Raw genomic sequence first — 24,251 nt, 5'->3', positions numbered from 1 at the left:
GCGAGGTGGCGGATGGAGGTAACGGCTTCAAACGCTATTAGTGTAGGTCGACCCAAAATGGCATTGTACGCGGCGGGACAATCAATGACCACAAACTCGAGGAGTTTCGACACTGTCCGAGGTCCCTCTCCCAAGGTGATCACCAACTCGATCGTTCCTATTTCCACCGATCCTTCTCCAGAGAATCTGTAAAGCATCATGGAGGTGGCTTTCAGCTCGGTGACAGACAAACCCATCTTCTCCAGCGTAGACCGGAACAGTAGGTTTACCGAGCTCCCATTATCGACCAGCACTCTCCTAACCCTTTGATTAGCGAGCTGAACGGATATGACCAGAGGGTCGTTATGAGGGAACTGGACGTGGCTGACATCTTCTTCAGTAAATATGATTGGTTGCCTCTCCAATCGTTGCTGCTTTGGTAAATGCTGCTCAGGGACGAACTCCACTCCATTATGAGCCTTAAGTTCGTTGACGTATCTCTTTTGGGCACCTCTGCTCGTGCTGGCCAGATGGGGACCTCCAGAGATCGTGGAGATCTCCCCTCCTATTACGGGAGGAGGGACGTCCTGATCTACCCGAGACCCGGGCTGACTGATCGGGACGTTCGGAGCTGGATGGCCTGCGGGAACTCTATTCCGCGCATACTGAGCCAAGGGTCCGGCTCTGATGAGAGTGTCGATCTCATCCTTCAGGTGCCTACAATCATCGGTATTGTGGCCAATGTCATTGTGGAACCGAAAAAACTTGGAAGGGTCTCGCTTACCCTTCTGGTGCTTCAACGATTACGGCTTCTTCCAGGGGAGGCAAGCAGAATTTACTAGGAAGATGTTCTCCCTAGAGTGAGTGAGCTCGGTATAAGTCGCGTAGACCGACTTAAATTTTTCTACGGACTTGTTCTTCTTTGGGCCGTGCTGGTTGCCCTCGCTGCTCCCCTTTCTCTTGCCCCCACCAAACTAGTTATTCTGTGTAATGGTTTGGGTCGCTGTCACGACCTCTGTTCCCACTCCAGCGGGCTGTTCAGGGGCCTGGCTGGCTCCTGCGGCTGAGGCTCGCGCCTCCTCCAGGTTGATCCATCCCTAGGCCCTATTTAGGAATTCATTTACAGTGCTGACTCCCTTCCTCTGTATCTCCTCCCAGAGTCCTCCTCTGACGAGGATCCCGGTCGTCAAAGCCATGAGCTTGGAGTTGTCATCTGCGTCTCTGGCCCGAGCAGCGACGTTCACGAATCTTCTCAGGTAAGCCTTCAGAAGCTTGTCGGGTTACTGCCTTACATTTGCCAGGGTATCGACCTTGACGCAGGCAGCCTGAGAAGCTCGGAATGCTCTCTTGAAGTCAGCAGAGAAAGTTTTCCACGAGCTGATTGACTGCTTCTTACTTTGTTTGAACCATTGCCTGGCCGCCCCAGTCAAGGTGGAAGGGAAATTAGACATCTCAGCTTGGGACCAATGTTGTGGGCCATCATCAAGGTATTGAACATACCCAGATGATCTGACGAGTCCCCGTCTCCGTTGAACTTGGACAAGTGAGGCATTCGGAAACCAGGTGGATACGCCGTTGCTGCTATGCTGGGGGCGAAGAGCTCAAGTTCGTCCCCTGAATCATATTCATCTTTTTCTTTTTTTGATAGGAGCTTCCTCATCAGCTCCTCCATCCGAGCCAAACGCTCAAGGGTTTTGTCCTGACTTCCTTGGTTGTTCTGGGGCTGTTCAACAGCTCCAGATCCATTGTACGTGTTTGGCGAGTTATTGTCCCTCCTATCTTGAGAAAGGTTATATGGGACGTTCCCGCTGTCTCGTACTTCGGACAGGTCTTCCCTTTGGCGAGCGCGGCTTCCATTTCCAACTGGGTCTCCTCTCTGAGAGTTTAGGCGATCTCGGAGGTCGCCTCTCGGGGCAGCCTGAGGACTCTGCGCCGAGCTCAAGCGCTGGCGCAGGTCTTCACCAGATAGATGACTTCGACGGCTTCCGGTCCAATAGCTTCCATTTGAGAAGCTCGGGGCCCGCCGCTGAGGACGAGGGTCCGGGACTTCTCTTGGCGCCCAGCTACGATGGGAAGGCCCGGCAGAAGGAGGATTTCTCCTACTGCTCCCATGAGCCGGAATGTCTCGGACTGGCCGGGGAGGAGACGGGTATCTTATTGGTGAAGGAGGATGCCTGACCGGGGATGCGATCCTAGTCCCGTCAGGGCGGACCAAGTTAGGTCGCGGCCGCTCCGCTCTACCATCCTCCGCGTCCTATGCTCGGCGGTCTGAGCGGGGCGCAAGATGGCTGGCCGGGGCGGGCTGTCGCTGCGAGCCCTCCCCGGATCTCCTTTGCGAGCTCCCTCGAGCCCTCCTGGAAGCGCTTGAAGGCGGAAGTGAGCTAGGAGTTGAGGTCCGGACCGATCGGCTGTACTGCTGCTCGGCCCTAGGTAGTTCCTCAAAAGTGGTTTCCCGGTGGTGCGATGTGGGAGTGGAGTTTGATGTTGGGGGTCTGACCGATCGATTGGGCCTGGACCGATTACCCCAACGGGACTTATGAGTCTCGCCTTGCCTCTTTCCGACATTGGCGTCGGTTGTAAGAGGGAGTAGTCGGGCCAAAACCTCTTGAATCTGCTGGTTAGCTTTCGCCAGCTGACTCCTCAACTGCGCATTTTCCATTTCCACCGCCGTGTAAAAATCTGGGTTTGGATTGGGCAATCGGGGAGCCGAACTTCCAGTGTCATCTTGGCCTATTGGCTGCTTGCCCGGCCGCTGCTGAACCTCAGGGTTCTGATCATCGGACATGGCGGCATGATGGGCCTCCTACCCATCACGTTGGTCCGCCTCGTTACCATGTCTTGAGCGAGTGACTACCATGGTTGGGTATTTGTGATAGCACCAATCTAACAGCCTCTCAATGAAAGCACCAAACTGTTGACGCAGTTCTTCGGCAACAGATAATTAATAGAATAAAGAGTGAGATTAGTGTTAAATAATGAACCGTAACAGATGAATAATCTCTTAGTAAAATGATAACACCAATACTTTTTTAGGTGGTTCAAAGGTTAAAATCCTTCTAGTCCACCAGCCAATATTATTGATATCTCTCTGATGTTCCTTACAGGGTATTTCTTTACAAATTAGAATCCAACCATTTGCAACTCCCAGGGTCTCCATATTTATAGGGAGAGGGCACCTGGGGGTTGGCAAGGGAGGTCATCCCGTGACCTTCTTACCCATCATGTCACTTCTGTGACATTCATGATTAATTCCTAAAACCTGACAATGAAGTGTGGTCTAATCAATAGGTAAGGGGGATAATGAGCCGCACGACCCAACCCAGTCGTGGGTGCCTGAACACGCACGTTTATGCTGTGTGTCCGAGAATTCAGGGATGGATCAGACACGTGATGTCTGATATATGCACGTTTACATTGCGTGGTTGACTTTATAAGGGGTCAGAGGTGCCAACTCAAGCTCGTATTTCGAGCTTGATGTAGTCTTAGCCCACGGCGTCCATACTTCTGACTCGATTCCTTGGTAATCTCCATTAAGCCTTAGGTTACCTCGAGCTAAAGAGGTAGGACCTTGTAATAGTAGCTCCGGGTACATGATATCCACGTGGCTGATATAATTATGTCATTTCTCAGCTCGCTAATAGTCCGTGGATATTTAGGGCGTACAATAATATATTTATTAATTTTTTTTTACAATACAGTCATAACAATTTAATATATTTTATTTTGTTCATTTTTTTTTTGATATTTTAACTTTGTAATCTTTCTTTTCTCTCCTTGCCAAAGCAATGAATATGTTATCTTGTACAAACATTTATGGTGCAAGATAATGTGTAACCTGTATATCACCACATTAATAGATCTTTTTCTTTTCTCTTGTCTATTTAGGTTGAAATACATATTGTATTGTTATAATAATTAAGCTATTTAGAATTTTTGCCCTCAAACTATAACATATATATTATTGTACCATTAATTTTTTTGAGCCGTTAAAAATTCCCTTGAATTATTTAGTGTTGTAAAATATAACTTTGTTAAGTTTTATCCAATGTGCCTAAGAGATTGCTAACATGACTATTTAGTCACTGACTAATCATTATCACGTCAGCGCTATGTCTATAATTTAAAATAAAATATATATTTCTTATAAAAAATTAAAATTCAAAAATTAAAAATAAATTCTTAAAAGATTAATTAAATAAACCTCTTCTAATATTTCAAATATTAAATGAAACAAACCTCATCTAATATTTTTTTTCGACCAAAACTTAAGCTCATCTAATTTAAACTTTATTAATTCCATTATTAATAAAAATAAATAATTTAAATTTGCCACAAAAAAATTAGATGAGTTTGATTTAATTTTTTTTATTTGAAAATTTTATTTAATAAAACAAATTAATCTTTTTTAAGAATTAGGATAAATTAGTGACCAAATAATTATGCCAGCAATCCATTAGCCAAAATAAAACTTAACAAAAATCCCACTTTACATCATCAAGGGTAATTTTTAACATCTCAAAAAAATCAAGAGCACAATAACATATATGTCATAATTCAGGCAAAATCCTAAATGTATAGAAATGATAAAGGAGAGTCCACAACTTTAAATTCACGTTGCATGCCCTTTGACAAAATAATTTACAATCCAAGAACTCATTTAAAGTTGCATAACCTTTGAAGCTCGAATAGTCTGGTCTGTCCAGACATGCAATTTGCTCCCACAAAATCTAAAATTTTGAGTCCTTACTCAATACTTGTATAGAAATTGCTATTACTGGTTCCTAATATTATATAGCAGAATAGCATATGGTTATTAGAACACTAGCATTTTCAAGTAATACTTTCCATCAATGGAGATACAAGTTAGCAAAAATAAAATTAAAGGCAAGTCTACAAGAGGGATATTAATAGATGCAAAACATATGTCAAGAACAAACAGCATTCTAACTCAAAGGTCTAAACACATGCAGCAAGATCTTATGGTGATGATGAAGTTGATTTCCAATGGACTATAAATGTAAAAAAAAAAAAAGTTCGAAAATAGGTTGAGAACTCCTCTCTTGACACCATGAAATGGTGAAAACTTTCTCAACAAAATAATCAAGATGGAGTAATCAACAGAGAGAGTTAAAGTTTTCCATATCTCATCTATTCTCCTGGGGCGGAGACTCCTTGCTTCAGTCGCTCTTTCTTCATCTTCTTCTTGGAGACGGGCTTCTTCTTTTTCGGAGGAAGATTCTTCTGAGCGTAAGTGTAGAGTATGAAATTCCCAATGAGGAACACCAGTAGTAGTCCAAAAACAACAATCAACACTATCAATCCTCCATTAAGCCCTTTGGGTTTGGCATCCTTTTATCAATTATCCAAATAAATGATACAAGTAATCCATCAGTTCAATATGAAATACATTGAATCAAAATCAAGTAAATGAGCAAAACTTAATCCATTACTATCACAATCAACATTTGTCAAGTGAAAGCACATCAGTATAATGTATCTCTTATTAAGACATGTTTTGTTAAGTATAGTAATTTCATATGCAGAAGATGCAATATCAGTGAGTTAATGCCAGAACAACATTGAAAAATAGAGATCTTCTGTAAATGAATATGATGACTTTGGCATCACAGATCTTAAATCTGAAGGCTAAGACTAGCTAATAATATAAATAGGTATATAATATGTTTTAAATCAGACTAAATACAATACGAGCTACCTTAAGGATAGAGCTAGTTCACAAGAAAAGATAACAGAATCTCAAAATGTATTCTCTCTCTCTAATTAAAACGAATAAAGCAACACAATTGAATACAAATATAGCTTGAGAATTTATTAAATTCTATCCTTTGGTGAATTGAAAAGTAATTAAGAAAATTCAAATACAAAGTTTGTCTTTTTCATGAAAAGTATGGTACCAATGGAAAGTTGAGCACATTTTGTTGCCTAAACACTAGATCGACCATTCCATCAATTCAATCAACAAACAGAACTATAAATCATTAGGTTTTATATGAATTAAAAAACCCACCAAATAAAACAAATTGGCGAAATTCCCAAAGCCATGATGAGCTCAATTTTTCCAGAAAGTCACTTATTTTCAAGGAAAATTATATCTTTCTCGAAAGATCCAATAACCAAACATGCAAATGAGCCCAGATAATAATATATAAACATCATAGCTAATCAAACAGACCCAAAAACACAAACCCAAAACACCATCTTCAGCAAAATTGAAGAATAAATTGTCAGAACAGGATATCATATGAAATCATCAAATAGATCTTGAAAATAATAAATCTATATAAAAAAATTACGAGCAGATCTTGAAAATTTAGACGATAATAAATGTGTAAAAAAAGAGAGAGCGTACCACACCGGACTCGTCCATGGCCGAGACTCAACTCAAGTCGACAATTGAACGAAGAAAATTCCAGAAATGAAGCAGAATGAGACGAGTAACGAAATAAAAAGTAATGGAAATGGTTTGAGCTTCGTCAACGATGAGTTCGACTAGAACTTAAGCTTATTTCGTTTTGGATTGGGCTTTTACATTTTACCAAAATTAGGCCTTTTTACTTGTAATTTGGTAAATAACATAATATTTTTTTGGATTTTTGCAAAAATAACTTACTAATTTAAAAAAAAATCATTTTTAAGTTTTCTAATTAAAAAAAATATAATTGTCGATCTGATATCAAATATATTTCTGTATTGACCGTATACCCAAATATGCACCGAACATATAATTAATATATATGGAATTTATTTAATACTAATTATTTTTAGTCACTGCCTATAAGTGCTATAATACCCGTCGAAAGTTTAAACCAAAAAAGTTTTCATAAAAACTTTTAAAAAGGGAAAAAGGAAAGAGCAGTCTTAAATTAAAAAAAAATTATAGTATTTAGTATCATATATATTATTAATGAATTGATTTTACTAATTTTATTTTTAATAATATTAATATGAGTATGAATTTATATAAAATATATATTTAAATAAGAAATAAAAATAAAATAGACTATTAGCAGCAAAAGTCCAACATCTTTTGAGATAGTAGCATTTATGTCTATCAATTTTTTTTATAACAAAAGTTTATGTTCTTTTGATATAATAGCATTTAAGTCCCTAATCTGATTTATTAAGGCAAAAAGTCCATGTTCTTTTGATTAGGGGATGAACATTTGACCTGCAAAACCCGCCCGACCCGCAACCCGAAAACCCATTTTTTGGCAAAATCCATCGGATTTGTGTTAAATCCGGTCCGAACCCAATAGGAGTCGGGTCAAGTTCGGGTTTTGAAATTTTCTTGTCACGTGTTCGGGTTCAGGTTCAAACCTGAAACCCTTTAAAAAATTATTTTTAAATTTTTTTTTTTTACAATCATCATCTTCATTCAAACTTTAAAAAGAACCCTAAGACTCTAAGTCTAACCCCCCGACCCTCCTTTCTCTCTCTCGGCATGCAAGCCCAACCCTCTGCCACTGCACTTCTGCAGCTGAAGCCTACCGGCTACCACACAGCCCTTTGCTGCCCAAGCCCAGCCACTCAGCTCATCAGTGAGCCCGACCCCTCTCGGCTCTCAGGCTCCGCTCAGCACCACACACGGCCGTAGGCTCCCTCCACCCATCAGTGAACCAGTCAGCTCTGCCCCAACCTCGCCGATAGCCACGGGCCACCGAGTCCCCAACCTTGACCCCTATCGGCTCTCAGGCCTCGCTCAGTAGCAGTCTCCTCCGGTTACGGTTCGATTAGTGTTTTCCTTTTTTTTCTTAATATAGAATTATATATTATATAATATATAAGTTTATATATATTATACTATATGTATTATAATTATATATAATAGAATTATATTGTAACATCCGAAAAATACTAATAGGGTTTAGTGCCTTAATTAGCGTGCCAGGAGTGCATAATTGGATATATATGTGATTTATTGATTAAATGCGTGACTATGTGACATGCATGATTTATATGATAATATGAATATATTTATATGCATGTGTTATGGGTATTAAATATGCATGTGGGCTTGTTCTTGTTTATAAGAGCATATTTGTAATTTTGGCCCGTTGAGGGCATAAATGCGATTATATGTGTTAAATGATTGAGACCACATTATTATGTGGATATATTTGTAGTATACGACTCGAGGCGATCCTAGTGAGCAGATTAATGGAATAGTCACAACAGGGCTTAATACCTGGCTCGGGGTGAGCTTAGGGGTATTTTGGGATTTATTGAGTAATGGGTAAGTATTTGGTAGTTAGTTGGGCATGACGATATTAATTAGAAATTTGTAGGATGTCTTGAGGAATTAGCGGGAATTGAGGTTAACGACCATTTTACCCTTAAGGGAAATTAGGAGGCTGAGTTATTATAAGGGGCATTCTAGTCATTTTAATCAAGGGGTGTAGTTATAAGTATCAGACTTAATCTAGAACATATCAGAACACTTCTCAAACTCTCTCTCTCTCTCTTACACGTTCACTCTATCTCCCTCTCTTGTGCTTGAAAGCTTTGAAGTGTTGAAGGAGAAGTCTGGGAATTGAAGCTTAGGGATTGAAGAATTGAACTGGGAGTAGGCAAGGAAGAGTTTAGTATTTAGCTATCATTGAGGTAAGGTTTCAAGTTTTAAGTTGTTGAATTTCTGGTTGATTGTGATCATGTTGAGGGGTACTTGAGGGAACTCTGAATTTCAGCATTTATGGAAGATTGAACTAGTATTCTAGGCTTTAGGTGTTGTTTCTGAGGTGATATTTGGAATTCTAGACCTGGTTTGGATTGAATATATATATATATATATTTAGGTTGAATTCTAAGTTGTGAGTTGGGGAAAATGTAATGCTCTACTTCCTTAGAGCCGTTACCAAGTGAGTTTAAAACGTGCAATTAACTCGCTAATCGAGGTTTTAGATCAAAAGTGTAGTTAAACCATAACAGAAGTCACATAATTTGAAAATATATCCATTCATTGAAAATTATGAAGTGTTTAACATTTGTGATCCCAAAATACTGTTTTAGAAATATTTACAATTCGAAAATATAATTAAAGTCGACTAAACAACAAACTTAGGTTTAATACAAGTATCTCCCAAAAGTATTCTTGGCCGTGACAGCCAGGCAGGCCAAACATGTACACGTCACTTCACGCTCTCCGTACTCATGGTTAGTCGACTTTCCCCTTGCCTTTACCTGCACCATAGAGCACCCGTGAGTCAAAGCCCAACAAGAAAACTCCACACAAGCAAATAACATATGCATAACCATTAATTAATACATAACAAATCTACCAACAGGCTAAACACATAACGGCCACGCCGTCCCAGGTGATTTACCAGGCCCTGGGTTCGCGGTCTGCACCGTGAGGATATCCTAGGTATCCAATAGGGGTCCCACCCTGGCAACTCGCACTCCGCGTGCTTAATGCTGCTCCCGGCCCCTTGCCGTAACTCGACCTTCGTCGTTCTCGGCCCTCGCCGTTCTCGGCCTTCGCCATTCCCGACTCTTGCCATTCTTTCACAAATATGCACACATAGCATAATTTAACAAATACTTAAACATACATAAACATAATTAATGGGGCTACGCCCTGCATCACAATCACATAGGGCCATGCCCTGCAATACAAACTATAGGGCCACGCCCTGCTCTACGGGTACAACCGTTTTCTTACCTGTGTCTCGAGCTTCTTGAGCACCGAAATCCCGAGCACAGTCCTCTAACCCGAGCCTCGCTGAAAACCTAGTCACAACACATAAATAACACTCTCGTTACTAACCAATTCATAATTGTACCCCGAAACCAATCCCGTGCTCTCGGGACCTCCCGTTTCCCCACATAAGATAGCGAAAGAGTCCCCTGAGCCAAAACCCTGAAAACACAAAATCCCCATATCCTGAAAATGGCCTAGCGCCGCGGCACAACCCTATAAGGGTCGCGACGCCCAGCATGGCTCCCATGTCCTGTTTCAACCCAGCATTGCAGCACGGAAGAACAGGACCGTGTCGCTCATACGCGATCCCAGAAAACTGGGTTTTTTCCCCACATTTTTCCCGAGCCAAAACTCAACCAAATCACTACCAAGGTACACTTAAGTCCCAATTCAGCCTAAAACCTCAAATAGACAGTATAACAACTCAGAAATAACAACAACAAACTCAAACACTCAATCAAACCCAAAAATCACCTAGTGGTTTAAAACTTTATAAAACTTAAACAACCCTTCACAAAGCTTAACCCGCACCAGCAAATAAACTTCAGAAATGCATGGAACTCTCACCTCAAGTATAAATTTGACCCTGAGCTGCTTTCAAATTCAATTCCAAGCTCAAATCCACAAATCCCCAAGCTTAACCTTGCCAAACTTCATCCCAAGAATCCACAAAGCAAAGCACAATTTAACTCACTAATTCAACACTTCCAGCAAAAATTCATCAAAGAATTGAATTAAAGACTTACCCATGATCCTATCTAAGCCTCTGAATTCTTGAGTTTCTAACTTAAGGTCCTTCAAAAATCAAACACCTTAGAGAGGGAGAGAGAACCGAATGGGAGAGAGCTGAGAGAAGTTTTGGTTCCTTTTTCCTTCCTTTCCTCTGTTTTGTCTAAGTGTCTAGAGTCTCCTAGCTCCCACTTAGTATATCTACTTGCCAAAATGATTGAATTGCCCCCCTTAAGCTAACCTAAGTCCTCAAATATCACTAAAGGTAGTTTAGTCATTTGACATATCCCGCTAAGTCCTCGAGTACACCTAAAAATCCCCGTTAATCTCGGCATTCTCAAATCATTACTAAAATACTACCTAATACTTAATAAATCCCAAGCTCATATTATATCCCCAAAATACCCATAAGCTCCTCCCGAGCCGGGTATTTGACCCTGTTGTGACTTTCCAGCTAAAATGCTCCCTAGGACCGTCTCGGTTCGTGCATCACAATTATATCACCATTCACATGTGGTGTCAATCACAATATACACAAATATTACATTTATGCCCTCAACGGGCTAAAATTACTAACATGCTCCTAATAACCAAACGGGGCCCACATGCATATTTAATTCACCTAACATATGCATTTCTAATCACATACTCATCAAATTAATACAATTAATCAATTATTGCCCTGCAGTCATGCTAATCAATGCCCTAAGCCTTATTAGCAAATTTGGGACACTACAGAAAACGTAGAGAAACCTAGGGATTTTTGGGTTCACAGGGGCGCGTCGCGACCCAGTTCATGGGCGCTACGGCCAGCGTGCCCTAGAAGGCCCTTGGAGGGCTTGCTGACTTGTGGGCGCGCCGCGGCCTTAGAGGGCAAGTCGCGGCCTGCCTCCCCCCTAGAACAAGAGGTTAGCACCTCTGACTTGGGGCACGCCATGACCTTTAGGGCCAGGTCGCGGCCCGCCTAGGCAGCCATAGCCAAGTTTGGTTTTTAGGCTCGGGGACTTAAACCTAAGTGCTCGGGATAAATTTTACTAACTGGTTTAGTAGAATTTGAGATCTCAAAGGCTAGTATTTGTTTCCAAATCATTTAATTGGAATTGATTTTGATAGTTATCAATTGTCGTTTATGACTAGGGTTACCGTTAAGGCTTGGGATTAAGGATCGTGTTTGGGACCGCTCTACATCCTTCGCTCGGGACTCAAGGTAAGAAAATTGCACCCAAGTTGTGATTGGGACTGAGATTCCCTGTAAATGAACATATGTTTTCTGTAACTTGTATATCTGTTATGTGTGATGTGAAAATACGACCTAAGGGAGTCGGGGCTGATGTTGAGTGTACTGAATGCAACTCGACCTAAGCGAGCAGGGATCAGCTAAATAACCAGAGGGCTCCGACACCTAAATATTTGTATTAAAGATTGAATTATATGTTTGGAGGTATATGTTTATCGTTGCCTAAACTATTGCTTGTACTTTGTTGTTGGTTGAACTAGTTGATCTAAAGTTTACTATGCACTTTCTGTTGTTATCTATGCTTGTTGATTATGATTTTCTTGATGGGCCTTGGCTCACGAGTGCTACGTGGTGTAGGTAAAGGCAAAGAAAAGTTGGACCAGCCATGAGTTGGAGAGCTTTGGGGGCGGTGTGTACATCGGTAGCTGCTCAACCACCACGACCGAGGGGATTACAGGGACTAGATCTCAAACTTGTATTTTTCCATTTAGACTGGCTATTGCTGTGTTAACTTTTGAGGGTTGTATCTACCATGTAAACACTATTTTTGGGATCCAATGTATCAAACTCTTATTTTAATGAAAATTAACCATTTTACGATCAAAATCTCTTAACCCTAACCGATCACTTGACTTTAGAAAGACATTTATGTTCAAACGACTTGATTAGCAAGTCTTGCACTATTCTAAACACTCAGTGTAATGGTCTTGGTTATCCGGGGCGTTACATATATAGTATACTATATATATAACAGAATTATATATGTGGTTTATTATACAATTGTGAATTGTATTAGTATGTGTTGAGGACATAACTTTTTTTTATGTGTTTTCCTAATATTTTTTATGTGATTTATTATACAATTGTATTAATATGTTATTCTTTGAAATGTTGATCAACATTACATAATTGATCATACTAATATTATTTTTTGTGATATCCAATTCATGTCTATTTTTTTGTTAATATTAAATTAGGTTGACAATTCATGTCTATTTTTTAGAGTTTGATCTTAATTTTGTTAGAAATTTGCCTAAAAGTTATTGAGAAATTGACAATTTTTTTTGTTGATTTACAAATTGGAGCGAAATCATACTAGTATAAAGTAAAGTCAGTGTTTCTACTTTGAAACTTGATGTAAATCTATTATCTTTGTTATATTGGATGAAGAAGAAGCACTTCAAACATCAGAATATCTTGAGTCAGGTAATTCATTAGATTTTATTTGGATTTTAATGGTCTAACTTGCAACTTATAACTTATAAATATTTATTTTAAGTGTGTGAATGTTTTATAATCTAATATTTTTCTTTTATATTAATAATATTTGTAGAGATGACCGATGATCCTACAAGTGTTGGGTCAGCTTTATCCTCTATCAATTTTCAGTCTTCAGCCTCATCAACTGCACAACAATCTACAAATTGAAAGAATTGCTTGTAAGAATTTATTCGTGCCTTATTTTTCTTAGTGTGTTGTTATTTATTATCCTTGATTTCTTTTCTTTAATATTTTTTGTTATTTGAACATTTGAATTTTGAAAGAAAGGAATGAAATGAAGGAAGTAGTGGTCATGGACTTTCTTTGTATTTTGAATTTTCATGGACTTTATGTTTATGGTTGTAGAGTTATGGACTTTATGGACTTTATTATAGTTGTTGTTAAGTTAATTAGTTATGTACTTTATAGACTTTATGTTTGTTTATTGTTGTATTTTGGAACTTTTGACATTTTTATGTTTGTAATTTGTAATTTGTAATTTGGAATTTGGACATTAGATAATAGATAATATGTAAGTGACTGGACTTTGGACTTTATGTTTAAGTGTTTTAGTATATTACTTTTGTAGTTTGTTTATTGAAATGCATTAAAATCACATTTATTTTCTAATTTCTAATTTTCTATAAACTTATGTTTCATGATTATATTTTTTTCAAAATTTTTACCAAGGCCCAATTTGTAAAAAACTCAATTTTTAACAACAAACTTTAAAAATTAAAAAAGTGTAAAAATGGTATTTTTGAAAAAATTGTACTTTTTGGCCCAAAGCTCAACTGGCCCAGCCCAACCCGAAACCTGACCTGACCAAACTCGCCCAAACCCGAAGCTTGAAATCGAACAAAAACCCACAAAACTCGAGCCCACACCTGAAACCCGAAAATCCGACCCGTGTGCACCCTTACTTTTGATATAGTAGCGCTTATAGCTCGAGGTTGAGGAGGTACTTTGCCTCCATGATATAGCGACTCTTTGAGCCTATTTCCTTTCAAGCCTAGTGATGGTCTTAAGTTGGTATTCCAAATTTGTTGATGCCCTCCAAATTATCTCTTAGCTTCTAGGGAGTCTTGCGCATATTTTATGGTCCGGGGAGGGGTCGAACCTGTGCTTAGGCTTCAGGGGGGCCTTGAGCTCGCTCCTCTGCTGAACTTTCCCTTGAGGTCATCCCCCAAGCTTTGGGGAGGATTCAGCTCGCCCCCCCCCCCCCCCCCCCCCAAGCTCTACGGAGGCTTGAGCTCGCCCCTCAAGCTTCAGGGAGTTGCAAGTTTGATCCCCGAGGCTTTTCCTATCTCTTGAGACTCCTCTAGGGTGCTTGTTCCATGCTTGACATCTCTTATCATTTTTCCTCATCTACACCTCACATTTCTCTTGAGTGACATGGAGGCCTCCAATGTGAGACCATGAGGCCTAGGTGTGCGAGGCAGATGCCTCACTTCTGAGGTGAGGCTTCGTGACCCTTAGGTTGCGCTTAGACCTTTGCCTTGGTGAATTTTTCTGCATTTACAATTAGGGACTTAAATGCTACTATATCAAAAGATCAGAGACTTTTGCCGCTAATAACCCAAATAAAATATCTTTCTCTAATTTTTTTTTGATACATTGGGGACTTGATCACGCACCCAACTACATGAGTTAGCCCCAAGTGGCTTCTCTATATGTTATTTACTATCCAAAAATTAAAGGATGGTTCTTTTTATTTTATTTTATTTTGACTTCAGAAAGATTGAAAAATAAATAGAAAAATAAAGTTATTTTTAAGAGATAAATGAATAAATAAATAATTTAGAAATTATTATTGTAATAGAATATTTTATTTCACACTATATATGGTATTAATTATTTTTCCTGTCTTGTGTTTATTTTATTAGTAATTTTTAAGTTGTAGTGGTCTGAAGCCTTGTTGGTTTGGCAAAGCCTCATGCGAGGCAGAGAAGTCATTTTAAAAGGTTTTCATTGGAGATGAGAATAATGTGACGATGTTAGAGAATCCTTGGCTTCCTCTAGACCATCATGTCTTAAAAAATTTGATAAGCTTTACTTGCCTAACGACCTTTATGTTATTGATTTGAAGCATAGGAATGGCCATGGTGGACATTTATTTTATTCTCAAAGTGTTCAATGAAGAAGATGCCAATTTGATTTTGTCTATTCTTATTGAAGATGGTGAGATGAATGATAAGGTGCTTTTGCATTATTCTAGGAATGGAAAGTATAGTGTGAAAAGTGGCTATAAAATTGCCATGAGGTTGAATGAGAACAATGAAGTTTCTAATATGAGAAGAACCGAGTTATGGTGGAACTTTCTTTGGAGATCAAGTGTCCCCAAAATGTAAATACTTTCTTTAGAAACTTAGCTATTCATGGCTACTCACTAACCATTTTTTATCTTGCAAGAATGTTCCATGTTTGGTTTCTAGGAAAGTAAAGATAATCACAAAGGAAATATGCAGAGCAATGAAAAATGGAAAGAATGAGCTCAGCCAACCAACTGAGCTTAGCCTCTGATCATATATATATAAGACACGTACAATAGAATTGGTTGCAATGTTATAATTGATTCTATAACAGACTAACAACTTAGCTAAAAGTAAATGCAGCTAATAGACTCTGAGTTGGGTCTTTAACAACCCCCCTCAAGTTACACAGTGGTACACCAAGTGTTAACTTGTCCCGTAAAAATGAGAACTGATGAATGGTTAGAGGCTTAGTAAAGAGATCAGCTGTTTGATGCTCATTCGGAACATGCCGAATGTCAAGCTGATCGGCTAGAATTCTATCTCGAACAAGGTGAAGGTCTATTTCGATATGCTTTGTCCGAGCATGATAAACAGGATTGGAGGCTAATGAAGCAGCACCAAGATTGTCACACCATAAAATAGGTTTGTGAAAAATTGCTATACCAAGCTCATCAAGAAGAGATTGAAGCCAAATAATCTCAAATGTTGTGAGAGCAAGTGAGCGATACTTGGATTCAGTGATTGACCGAGCCACAACATTCTATTTTCGTGAGCACCAAGTGAGTAGGTTGCCACCAAGAAATACACAGTACCCAGAGGTAGACCGTTGATCATCAAGGGATTCCGCCCAATCTGCATCAGAATAACCCTCCAAGGTTAAGTGCTGTGAACGTTTGAAGTGTAAACCAAGGTTGATGGAACCAACTAGGTATCAAAGAACCCTTTTACAAGATGACCAATGCTCTATAGTTGGTGCTTTAAGAAATTGAGCCAGCTTGTTCACAGCAAAGGAAATATCTGGGCATGTTATGGTTAAGTACTGCAGTGCTCCAATAATACTACGATAGTTATTTGGAACGGCAAGAAGAGAGCCATTAGCTGCAATGAGTTTGGTGTTTTGACACATTGGTGTGGGCGTGGGAGTGGCTGCATCCATGTGAGTTTTTCATAGAAGATCCTGTGTGTACTTGGACAAAGTGAGGTAGATGCCAGTGGCATCTCGGTACACTTCAAAATCGAGAAAATATTGGACAGGGCCTAGAACCTTTAGTGCAAACTGAAGATGAAGATCATATATTAGCTTGTGAATCTGAGTAGAGTCTTCTCCAGTTATTAGAATGCCATCGACATAGACTAGGAGCATAATCAACTTCACATTTTGCCTTACAAAGAACAAGGAAGTATCTGCCTTAGAATGCTTGAAATCCCACTGTATTAAGGATGATTTGAGCTTATTAAACCATGCTCTTGGTGCTTTCTTTAGACCATAGAGAGCCTTCTTCAGTTGGCAAACATGATTAAGATATGAAGGATGCTGAAAACATTCAGGTTGAGCCATGAATATCGTTTCTTGGAGGTCCCCATTTAAGAAGGCATTGTTAATGTCTATTTACTAAACCAACCAATTGTGAGAGACAGTGATAACTCTACAAAATAGAGTTATTTTACCACTTTTTATGTGTTAATTGTTGCTTAATTCTTGAGTTTTTAATTGATTTATTAAGTTTCAAAGTAATTTTGAATTTATTGGGTTTATTTTGATTTTATATATTTTTGTGTGTTTTTATAGTTATTTTGTTGTAAAATGATGTAGTTAATTATTTGAATTATTGTAGTTGAATTTGAGGTAAAAAAATATTGTATTATTGAATTTAAATGTTAAATATAAATTAAGTTATAATTAATATTTTCAAAGAATTAAATTGATTTATTTTATAATTGAAAATATTTAATTTTGATTTAATTTATGTTTATTTTGTCAGGGATTTTGGTGTATTTTTGCTCTTGAAAAGCCAAGAAAAATAAAGAAAAATGTGGTATTTTCAAGGAAAAGAAAGGGAAAAATAGCATTTTTCCAAATGGATTGCTGAAGCCTCTGCCCAGGCCCAACTCACCAAGGCCCACCTGAACACCTTCTTCGGCCCAACACCAACACCAAGCCTAGCTGAAGCCCCAAGTCAAATGCCACCCGAAGCTTCCACCTGATGCACTCCTTCAGCAAACCGACTTCAGCCTCCATCTCTTCAGCCAACACCTCACACTTCCCAGCTGCACCACTAGGCCTGCCACCAGCCCCATTTGTGCCTCTTGAGCCCAACAAATGCACTATGTTCCCTTGTCCCCTTTTGCCCAAAAATGCCAACTTTTTACCCAATTTTTCCACATTTTACCCCAAAACATCGTCATTACACCATACAATTTACCCCTATTTGCCATATTATAATTAATTCAATTAATTGAATCAATTTAATTAATTTGAATTGATTATTCTAATACCCTTTTTTGGCTATAAATAAGAGAGTTTAGTGTGTCAATTTTGAGAGGGAGGTTACCATACCACAAATTCTACACATTTCAAAACCTCTCTATTCTCTTCATCTTTTTCTTCTTTTTGGTTATTTTCTATGTATTTTTAGAGGAAAAATTTGGGGGTTCATCCTCCAAATTTTCCTATTTATGTTTGTAATTTTTAGTTTGTGTTATACCCAGATTTCGAGCCATGAGGATTGTGACCTCGAAAGCTGGAGTCATAATGAATGAACTCGTAAAGTTTGGAATATGTGCGAAATCTAAACATCGAGCCTGCGAAAGAGAGACAACTTCGAAGATGGTAGCCTCGAAATCCTCACGAGCTCGAAAGGTAGACCCCGAGGTGCATTTGTTCTCGAGAATGACCTCGGATCAGGGGCTCCGAGCCTGACGCGCGTACGAGCTCGAAGTCATGTGGCCTCGGGATATGTTATAGCTCGAAAGTCAGTAAGAAACCTGGGAGAATATGGCCTTGGTGATATAGGATAATAACTTTGAATATCCTAATGAGTCATCAATAACAAGACGCGGTCTACATTTATTACTGTAAATCCCCTACAATCAAGGGATATTATTTGATCAGTTATACGCCCCCTGGTCTTAAGGGGATGTTTCCTTTTATATCGGATTGCAGGCATTTAATGCCATTTAATTTATTTGCATATAAAGAGTAACTACCCGAAATATGTGGGATAGTATTATGAAATCTTCTCTATAAATAGAGAGGTCACGCACCATTGTAAAGGACCGAATTTTTGTGATCTGGAGAGAAAACTCTGAAGAATTCATCCTTGAAGAATTTTCAGAGATCATCTTGAGTTTAATAACAAAGACTCGTGGACTAGGCAGATTTAACTGCTGAACCACGTAAAAAATCGTGTTTGTATTATCATATTTATATTGGCCATTACTGATTATTGTTTACGTGCTCTTCTTTCACTGTTGACGAAAAACGACGTCAACAGTTTGGTGCTTTCATTGAGAGCCTTAAGCATTCATCCCTGAGTAAGTCATGGTCACTAATAATCAGAATGCTCCTGAAGAGAATTACCCAAGACGTCCTGGGAAACAGCCAATGGAAAACCCAGATGTCGAAGAGAGAAATGGATCTTCCGATTCTCGGGGACCACCTGCTCCACCAAGGGATGAGGATATGTATTAGAATCCCGAGCGGTATGTTCCCATTGTGGAACTTGAGAACCGACAACTGAAACAGCAGCTGGCAGAGGCCAACAAACGGAATGAGGAGTTGGCAAGGATAGCTGCAGAGGCGCAGGTGGCTCAGCCCCCGCCTCCGCATGAAAACCAAGCCCCTCCTCCAAGGGACGTACACGTTCCTCCCCGTAGACCCCGTGGGCGCCCACGGAAAGATGCTGCCACGAGAAGGCCAGCTCAACCTCCGGCACCAGCAGAACCATCCGCTCCCCCTAGGCCCCAGAGAAGTACTCGGGCTAGGGCCCCGGTTAATCCACCTATGGAAGTACCTGCGGGAACTGAGTACAACCGAGCCCGTGCAGAGGCTCGGACTCAAATCCCTGGGAGCGCACCAAATGCAACCAACCCATCTCGGGAAAACTCCGGACCGTCTAGGCCACGAAATGGATGGCAGCCACCATCACCCATACGGTTCTCTCCATCACCAATAAGATATCCTTCGCCCCCTCGCAGGAATGCTCAACCAGTTCGAGATCAGGGCGAAAGGCGTGCGGGAGGGAGACAAGGAAATGGGGAAGCTTTCCAGGAGTGGAGAGGCGCCCCATCAGAAAGAAGTCAAACATCCCGGTCTCGCACGGCGGAGACAAGGCGGCATGGAAGAAATCCATCTCGAAATAACCATGCTACGAGTTTTACCAGCGATGACTCTGGAGATACCAGGTCGGTCAGCATGCATGACCGAGGTCGTAAGAATACTAGAAGCCGCAGAAATCGCCCCGACCTGCGAGAACACCTGAATCAGAGTCGGGGTAATGTTGACCCGATAAATCTGGACCTGAGGGATCGCTTGAATAGGCGTAAAGATCCTTTACGGAGATGCGAGCCTGGAATTGTGATCGACGACAACCGATTCCAAACTTTGCCTCTCGCGGACCTAGTCCAAGAGAGAATCGATCAGCTAGAAAAGGCATTCAGGCTTTTGAAAAACGAGCAAGAGCATGATCGATATGAAGATTATGATGAGGAGCTTGAACCGTTTGCTCCCCATATTTCCAACACTCCATTTCCACAAGGGTTTCGGATCCCTCACGTCCCGACGTTCGAGGGAAAGACCGACCCATATAGTCATCTGAGTACGTTCAACACCATAATGAGAGCCAGTAACGTGGGTTACGAGCTCAGATGCATGTTATTTCCAACATCATTGACAGGACCAGCTAAAAGCTGGTTCGAAAAATATAAGAGACATTCAATAACCTCTTGGGAGCAGCTGCCTAAAGACTTCAAAAACAGTTCAAAGCCATGATGGGGGTTCGACCTGAGGCGTCAACCCTAACTAATGTTCGGCAACAACCAGGCGAAACATTAAAAAGTTACCTTACAAGGTTTAACTTGGAAGTTGCCTGAGCTCGGAATGTGGATGACAGTGGACACTTAATGGCTGTCCAGGCCAGAGTAATGCCAGGAAGCGCCCTCTGGGACGATATGCAAAGAAAACTGGTGAGGTCCCTAACCGAGTTTAATAGACGAGCGTATAGGTTTGTCAATGTAGAGGAAGCGAGGTCGACACTTAATGTGACTTCCCAGCCCGAAACTACAACGATAAACGTAAACTTTGCCTCAACCTCGGCGGACCCAGTAGCTTCAAAGCCTGCTGTGGAAAACCCTTCCAAGAGAAAAAAGAACGAAGGAAGTAACCCCGAGGCCGAAGGAGGAAAGAAAAAGAAGGGGGAGAGATAGGGCTGTGCAAAAATTTTTACAACCCGCCCAACCCGAATAAACCGCCCAAACCAACCCGAAAAAACCGCCAAAAAACGCAACCCGAATAAACCGATCAAAATTTAAACCGCCCAATTGTTACATTGGGCGGGTTGAAAATAATTATCAACCCGCCCAATATAACCCAACCCGCCTAATTAAGAATTTATTATTTTTAATATATTCAAATAAATATATAAATTAAGTAAGTTTTGTTTTTATTTTTTTACTATAGATTTAAAATATTGTTTTAAGCTTAAAAATATAAACTTCACTATTAGTACTAGTATTTAAAAGAAAAAAAATTACAAAAATGTTAAATAAAAAATTACCACTTTTGTTTGGGCGGGTTGACCCGACCAACCCGCAAAAAAAAAATACAATTTCGGTTTGGGCGGGTTAAAAAAAAAATTTCTTAATTGGGCAAGTTACGGGTCACTTTTGCTAACCCGATTATGACATTGGACGGGTAAAAATGCCTTGTAACCCGACCAACCCGCCCAATGCTCAGCCCTAGGGAGAGATATTTCTCCGTGTATAGAGTGTACACCGAGCTCAACGAGTCTCGGGAGAACATATACCTGGCTAATGAAAACCAAGTCCCCTTTAGGCGTCCGGAACCGATGAGAAATCAAAAGTCCAAGAGGGATTCAAGCAAGTATTGTCGATTTCACAGAGACACCGGGCATACTACCGATGAATGTCGACAGCTGAAAGACGAGATTGAAGGATTGATCTCGAGAGGTTACTTTAGACAATATGTCAAGAACTAGAGTACTAATCAGGCGACCGCGAACCAGAGAGTTGCCGCATCGCAGCCTGCACCAAACAGTAATTCCCAAACCCGGGAAGAGGATAGGCCCCCAACGATTGATGGAGAGGATGTGATAACCATCTCGGGAGGGCCTCACCCCGCAGGAACGGGCAGAAATTCCCAAAAGAGATATGTTAACGAGCTAAAGACTGGGGACGGGTCTCCCTACGAACCCGAACCTAGAGCTCCAAAAATTCAGAGGATTGAATCCCAACCAATTACTTTTACTGAGGAAGATGCATCCCATGTTCAGTTTCCTCACCATGATCCGCTGGTCATCACTCTCCACTGGCAAATAAGAGGGTCCACCGAGTTCTTATAGACAACGGGAGCTCAGTTAACATCCTCTATAAAGCAACCCTCGAGAAGATGGGACTCTCCCTTCGTGACCTGAAAGCATGTGCAACTACTTTATACGGCTTTTCAGGAGAAGGAACCGCCTGCATGGGCTCCATTGAGCTCCCCGTAACCTTAGGAGACTACCCAGTCTTGACAACTAAGATGATGGAATTCGTGGTAGTGGATCTACCTTTAGCCTACAATGTTCTGCTCGGGAGACCCGTCCTGGTTGGGCTGGGGGCAGTCTCATCAGTAAGGCATCTAGCCCTTAAGTTCCCGACCCTAAGCGGTGTTGGAACATTGAAGGGAGATCAATTGGCTGGGAGGGAATGCTACAGCATTTCCTTGAGAGGAAAGAAACAGACGAGCGCACAAACACTCGTCATTATTCAAAATAAAGACGGGACAGTCTTAGAGATTGATGAAGAGATCGATCCAAGGGTTGAGGAGAAAGCTGACCTCGAACCCTTAGAAGAGCTCGAAGAAATTCAGCTTGAGGAAACTGATCCCTCAAAAAAGGTGAAGGTTGGAAAATACCTCCAAGATGAGACAAAATAGCAACTAATTTGCTTTTTGAAGAAGAACCAGGACGTCTTCGCGTGGTCACACTCGGACATGGTGGGAATAAGTCCGAATATAGCTAGCCACGCGCTGAATATAGACAAAAGCTTCCCTCCGAAGCAACAAAAGCGAAGACAGCTGGACGAAGACAGAAAGAAGGCACTGAAGGAGGAGGTTGACAGGTTAAAGGAAAACCGATTCATTAGGGATGCCTTTTACCCTGACTAGGTAGCCAATCTGGTGTTGGTCCCAAAACCCAATGGGACGTGGCAGACCTGTATTGACTATTCAGACCTCAACAAAGCTTGCCCGAAAGACTGTTTCCCATTACCAAGGATTGACCAGCTCGTGGATGCCATGGTGGGGCATGGCTTGATGTCCTTCATGGATGCCTATTCTGGATATAACCAGATACCCATGCATGCCCCCGACCAAGAACATACAAGCTTCATAACGGATAAGGGGCTATACTGTTACAATGTCATGCCATTCGGGCTCAAAAATGCTGGGGCCACATACTAGCGGCTCGTGAACATGATGTTTTCAGATCAGATAGGCAACAACATGGAGGTTTATGTTGACGACATGCTTGTCAAATCCCAACTTAACGATTACCATGTTGATGACCTCGAAGAGTGCTTTGGCGTGCTCCGAAAGTATAACATGAAACTAAATCCTCAGAAGTGCACTTTCGAGGTATCATCAGGGAAATTCTTGGGCTTTATCGTAAACGCTCGTGGAATAGAAGCTAACCCCGACAAGATCAAGGCTCTGATTGAAATGCCCTCACCTCGAAGACACAAGGATGTCCAAAGTTTGACCGGCAGGATGGCGGCCCTAAGTAGGTTTATTTCGAAATCTACGGACCGTTGTCTCCCGTTTTTTAACCTTTTGAGAGGTGGAAAGAAATTTGAATGGACAGAGGAGTGCGAGCTGGCATTCCAGGAACTTAAAAAGCACCTCGCTGAACCCCCTATCTTATCAAAACCGGAAACGGGAGAAATACTGTACCTATACCTTTCCACCACCGAACACGCAATAAGCGCAGTACTCGTTCGAGAAGAAGATAAAGTACAAAGACCCGTTTACTACATCAGTAAAAGATTACTGGGGGCAGAGTCGAGATACCTCCTGATGGAGAAGCTAGCGCTTAGTCTAATTCATTCATCTCGTAAACTCCGCCCCTACTTCCAAGCACATCCCATCTATGTGTTGACTGATCAACCACTTAGGCAAGTCTTGTCTAAACCAGAAGCTTCAGGTCGACTTCCTAAATGGGCTGTTGAGCTCGGACAGTTCGAGATCACCTACCACCCGAGGACGACCATTAAGGCGCAGGCGTTGGCGGACTTTATAATTGAATGTACTGGTATGACCAACGACGAAGTCATAACCCCGGCCCATGAGCTGTGGAAACTATACGTCGATGGCTCATCCAATGAAAATGGATCGGGGGCAGGAATCATTTTGATTACCCCCGCAGGAAGCAGATTTCATTCTGCCTTGAGATTCAACTTCAAGGCGTCGAATAATGAAGCCGAATACGAGGCTTTGCTGGCGGGGCTTCGTATAGCTAAGGAGCTCAAAGCTAAAGCAATACATTGCCACAGCGATTCCCAGCTCGTTGTTAACCAAATCCTAGGAGAATACCAGGCTTGTGGCACGAGAATGGCGGCTTATTTGGAGAAGGAAAAATCCGCATTGGAGTGTTTCGAATTTTATACAATCGAACAGGTTCCCCGAGAATGGAACTCAAATGCAGATGCTTTAGCTCGGCTCGCTACCTCCGCTGAGAATGATGAACTGAACGTTGTCCCCATAGAACACCTCTCGGCACCTAGCATTAACGAGCCAGAGGAGGAAGACGTATGTATGATTGAGTCCGAGCCAACATGGATGACCTCGATAGTGGAATAT

At 41.0% G+C, this 24,251-nt stretch overlaps 1 protein-coding gene across 1 annotated transcript; it reads right to left on the bottom strand.

The window, feature by feature from the left end:
* Positions 1-4,857: 4,857 nt before the first annotated feature.
* LOC133831035 (DNA-binding protein S1FA-like) lies at positions 4,858-6,527 on the bottom strand. Its single transcript, XM_062261195.1, has 2 exons — positions 6,350-6,527; positions 4,858-5,328 (listed from the first exon to the last, which is right to left on the bottom strand). The coding sequence occupies exons 1-2, from the start codon at positions 6,365-6,367 to the stop codon at positions 5,128-5,130; spliced, it is 219 nt and encodes a 72-aa protein (XP_062117179.1). The 5' UTR covers positions 6,368-6,527; the 3' UTR covers positions 4,858-5,127.
* Between the last annotated feature and the right edge of the window lie 17,724 nt (positions 6,528-24,251).

The sequence above is a fragment of the Humulus lupulus genome, chromosome 4 (assembly GCF_963169125.1).
Source record: "Humulus lupulus chromosome 4, drHumLupu1.1, whole genome shotgun sequence".
Classification (NCBI taxonomy): Eukaryota; Viridiplantae; Streptophyta; class Magnoliopsida; order Rosales; family Cannabaceae; genus Humulus; species Humulus lupulus.
This window is presented reverse-complemented; position numbering and strand designations above follow the sequence as displayed.